Below are 4381 nucleotides of genomic sequence, written 5' to 3'. Positions count from 1 at the left end.
GCTACCAAAGGAACCCAAAGCAGAGCGGCGCCGGCAGGGAAGTGAAAAGGACTGCATGTGGATTCCCGAGACCCCTGGCTGACAACTGTCTTTCATCAATTCGAATACACTCATCCCTGAAGTCAGAATGTGTCTTACAGCAGCTGGAGCCACGCGGGCACTGCCAGCCTAGACTAAAAACAAGTTCTTCTAGGCGTATATGGATTTCCTTGTGCCACTGGGTTTGGAGACTACCCCACTGAGGGCATTTTATAGTAAATGCTCAGCTCGGCGTTGTTCTGGGCCACACAGGCAGTATGCATTCAGACCACAAGGCTGGACAAGCACGCACTTTCAGTTCAAATTCTTGGGGGAGACATTTTTCCCTCCTGGAGCCCAATGCCAAGGTCGAGGCATGAGGGATTTCCTGCGACCCATCTGCCCAGCAAACGCACTCCCCAGAGATGCCGAAATAAACGCACTCTGGCCCGTGGCAACCCAGTCTCCTCTGAGACTCTTCGTCTTGGGCATGCTTTCTTTCATTGTGATGCATAACCTAATGGAATATCTCAAAATCGACAGCATCTCAGGTACAGTAAAATCCAGAAGTTGTGTGACTCTGGGGAGATCGCTTTAATCCTGCCTCAGCTTTAGTTTCTTCATCTGCTACCCTCCCGACGGGTATGTGAAGATGACAACACAAAACGTCTCATCCCTGGTGGTCTCGGAAATCACCTTTAAAGGGTGTGAGTCATCCTTTAAGGCCTGGATCAAGAACCATCTCTTCCACATCACTCCACAGCTAAGAGTTTATGCCCTGACAATCTCCTCTTGTGCCCTGTTGGATAGCGTATGGGCACAGCCTTGGCCACGGAGACATCTGCCCTGGGTTCACGCCGCAGATATGCTATTCACCAGCTATGTGACTTTAGATGCATCCCTCACACCCCTGAGCCTCGGCCTCCTCATCTGTGAGGGGTAAGTAGGACACCCTTTGCAGGACTGATGCAAAGATCAAATGAAATAACATGAACAAAAACATCTAGCTCGCTACCTGGCTCACAGCAAGCATTTGAAAATGTTCACTCATTCACTGTCTGGCTTTTTGCTGCACTGTGCTAATGCTTGCCAGTCCTACAGGGGCCAAGATGTCATACAGTGCATGTGTTGAGTCTTGTTGCTTATAAATGAGCACCTAGAAGACCTCTGGGGGCCATCTCTCTTTTTTTTTTTTTTTTTTTTTTGAGATGGACTTTCGCTCTTATTGCCCAGGCTGGAATACAGTGGCGCGATCTCAGCTCACTGCAGCCTTTGCCTCTCGGGTTCAAGCAATTCTCCTGCCTCAGGCTCCCGAGTAGCTGGGATTATAGGCACGTGCCACCACGCCCAGCTAACTTTTTTTATTTTTAGTAGGCACAGTGTTTCACCATGTTGGCCAAGCTGGTCTCTAACTCCTGACCTCAGGTGATCCACCCGCCTCAGAGTCCCAAAGTGCTGGGATTACAGACATGAGCCACGGCGCTCAGCTGCTCTCTCTCATTTTTTAAAGATGGAGGAACCAGCCCCATGACTCTCAGTGAGTTAACACTGACAAGTCCAAGGGTCAGATCACAGTTCCCAGATACTCAGAGCCTACTCTTCATCCAACCATGATGCAGAGAGGCTTCATCACTCACCGTGCATAGACATTGTTAACCTGCATCCACACAGGCTCCCTAAAATTACTCATCTGGCCAGATGCCTGGAAAATCCAAGCAAACGCTTAGCAACAGGGCTGTGGATAAGTTAGCTGGATGCTTCAATTAAAGCTAATTAGCTTCATGGTAGGAAACACTATACAATGCAAGGAAAGTCTCCTATTTGCATTTTCCCAGAAGATCAATGCACAGGCATGCTTAGTCCTGGCTCTTTAAAACAGGTGACGATGGAAAAGCACCACTTAGAGTCAACATCTCTTCCATAGGTCACCAGAAGGAAAAAGCAGGGCAGGTTGGGTGAAAATGTCTGGAGGGCAGAATCTGTCTTCCCAAATCTTCATTCCTTCTCACTGCCTCTTCTAGGTTAAGAGCTCCAAATGCAAGCTCCCCAGCTGGGTCGTTTCTGTCTTAAATAAAGAGCCCAGGCAGCCATTTATAGCACCTCTGGCGGAAGCAACCCTGTAAGAGAGGGGAAGCATTTCCCCATCTAAGACCAACCAAGAGGCTGCAGATGCCGTCTGGCAGGGAAGACTGCTAGACATTTTTGGGTTCTAATTCTGGCTCAACCGCAAAATCGCTATGTAACATTAGACTGGTCACTTAAGCTCTCTAAGCCTCCATTTATTTATTTTCCCAAATTGGGATAATAATACCAGTCCCTTTTTTGAGAAGGTCAAATAAAAGACTGAATGAAAATGTGAAGTTGCAGGCACATGAATAGGTGGGTTCAGTGGGCAGGGCCCTAGGACCTCCGACCATAAAACAGCCAGTCGCAACACCCAGGAAGTCATAATCTGAGCTGTGAGAGGGTGCGACCCTAAGGCTGCACTGCCAGGCTGAGCCAGTGAGTGGGGAGGGAGGAGCTTTAAACACAGACTTGAACAGTCTTCTGAGAAGCACCCAGCATCCTGGTACTCACAGGCGGCAGCAGAAGCCAGAGCTGAGCCTGAGCTCACTGCAGCCCAAACACCTCTGTGTGTGCAAATGAGAGATGACTGGGACAGGGCAAACTCCCAGGGTTGTCCTGGAGAAATGCCAGAAACCTGCCCCTGAGCTGTGGTGGTGTGCGGGGGAAGTGTCAGCACTTGCTGGCCTGAGCTGTTTTCAAGATTCAAATGAGTTCCTGACATAAAACGCTTCTGCCTAAGGCCCATTCCTTTTCCAAAGCTCTCCCTTTGTGTATACTCGTTCAGGTTTTTGCCTATACCATACCACTTGTGAAGAATCAGCAGTGTCTAACACCTCTGCTTAAAGCCAGCTGACCTCACAGAATCACAAGACACTTGGAGATCTTGTCTGAACCCCCTCACTCTCAGCTGAGAAGCCTAAGACATTCACATACTTGGCCTGGGTCCTGTTAGCAAGAGAGGACATCTCTAAGCTTTGCAGCCCAGACCCAGAGGCAAGAGATACCCAAAGTTGCAAATCCTAGAACGACAACCTAATGGCTGGGGCGTACTTCTGTTAGGGACAAGTCAGTCAGTCAATTCCTTTAAGATAATAAGAGCGGCTGTCATTCAGGTTGCTGTAGGGACACTGGCCTGAGAAAACAATGGCTTAAGAGGATCAAAGTCCCCAGTGGGCATCTCAGGAGAGGACATCTCACTGTTTCATTGAGGTCCCTTGCACCAAGTATTGCCATGAGAAGTGCTATGCCAAACTATGAAAATGGAACAATGCCTGACTTCTAGAAGCTTTGCACATCCTGGCATCACTTTGGAGGCTCTTAAAAGCCTATAGCTAGAGAGACTGTGGTACTCCAAAGTGATGATAAGAGTTAACAGTCTTATTGACCTCACTAAAGAAAATGAATAACTATTCTTTTCCAAGCAAATTGCAAATCATAACATCCTCAGGAAATGTGCATTCCCATCACAGCGAGTTATTTCTAGAAACCCCGGGGCTCTCCCTCTGTCTGTCTCTCTGTGACTGTAATTCGTTCTAATGGGGTCTGCATGGTTAACAGGTCTTACGCTGTTGTGCGTCTTGGCAGAGATGGTTTTCACGCTGTCAGGGTCCCAGATGACCAGGTCGGCATCGGATCCCACAGCAATGCGGCCTTTCCGGGGATAAAGGTTGAAGACTTTGGCTGCATTGGTGCTGGTCACAGCCACAAACTGGTTCTCATCCATCTTCCCAGTGACCTGAGGGAGACAGCACAGGGTGAGCACACCAGGCACACAGCAAAAACGAGTTACAAAGTTACTTTGCAATAAAACGATACACACAACAGCTTAGATGGATGTCAAGGATATTGTGCCAAGTGAAACACAGTCTCAAAGGTCACACTCTCTATGACTCCATTTCCATAACGTTCTCCAAATAACAAAATGGTAGAGAGGGAGAACAGATGAGGGGCTAGATGGGTTCTTCCAGGGTTAGGGAGGGTGCAGAGGAGGAAAGCAAGAGGGAGGTCTCTGAGGTGCTGGACTAGACCTGCATCTTGATGGTGGCGGTGTCACATGACCCCACAGGTGGCCACAGAGCCTAGGGCTATGCCCACGCATTCTGCCACTGCCAGTGTCCTGGTTTTGATATCATACTACAATTACAGAAGACATGAACATGGGGGAAGCAGGGTGAAGGGTGCCCAGGACCTCTCTGTGCTGTCTTAGCAACTTCTTCTTAATCTATAATTATTTCAAAACAAAAAAAAAATTCATTTAATTTGCAGGGGTGGCAATGTCTCTTTAGGAAATATCATT

At 48.3% G+C, this 4381-nt stretch overlaps 1 protein-coding gene across 4 annotated transcripts in view; it reads right to left on the bottom strand.

Moving 5' to 3' along the window:
• DPYSL2 (dihydropyrimidinase like 2) overlaps positions 1–4381 on the bottom strand; it is a 136187-nt gene that overhangs the window by 6738 nt on the left and 125068 nt on the right. For all 4 annotated transcript variants that reach the window (XM_032288577.1, XM_032288578.1, XM_032288580.1 and 1 more), the window contains exon 11: positions 3650–3820. In XM_032288577.1, the coding sequence (XP_032144468.1) occupies positions 3650–3820 (171 nt within the window). The remainder of the gene's footprint in view (positions 1–3649; positions 3821–4381) is intronic.

This window comes from Sapajus apella, unplaced genomic scaffold, assembly GCF_009761245.1.
Source record: "Sapajus apella isolate SASKATOON/1434 unplaced genomic scaffold, GSC_monkey_1.0 scaffold21, whole genome shotgun sequence".
Classification (NCBI taxonomy): domain Eukaryota; kingdom Metazoa; phylum Chordata; class Mammalia; order Primates; family Cebidae; genus Sapajus; species Sapajus apella.
Note: the sequence above shows the minus strand (reverse complement) of the source record. Positions and strands in the feature narration are given on the sequence as shown.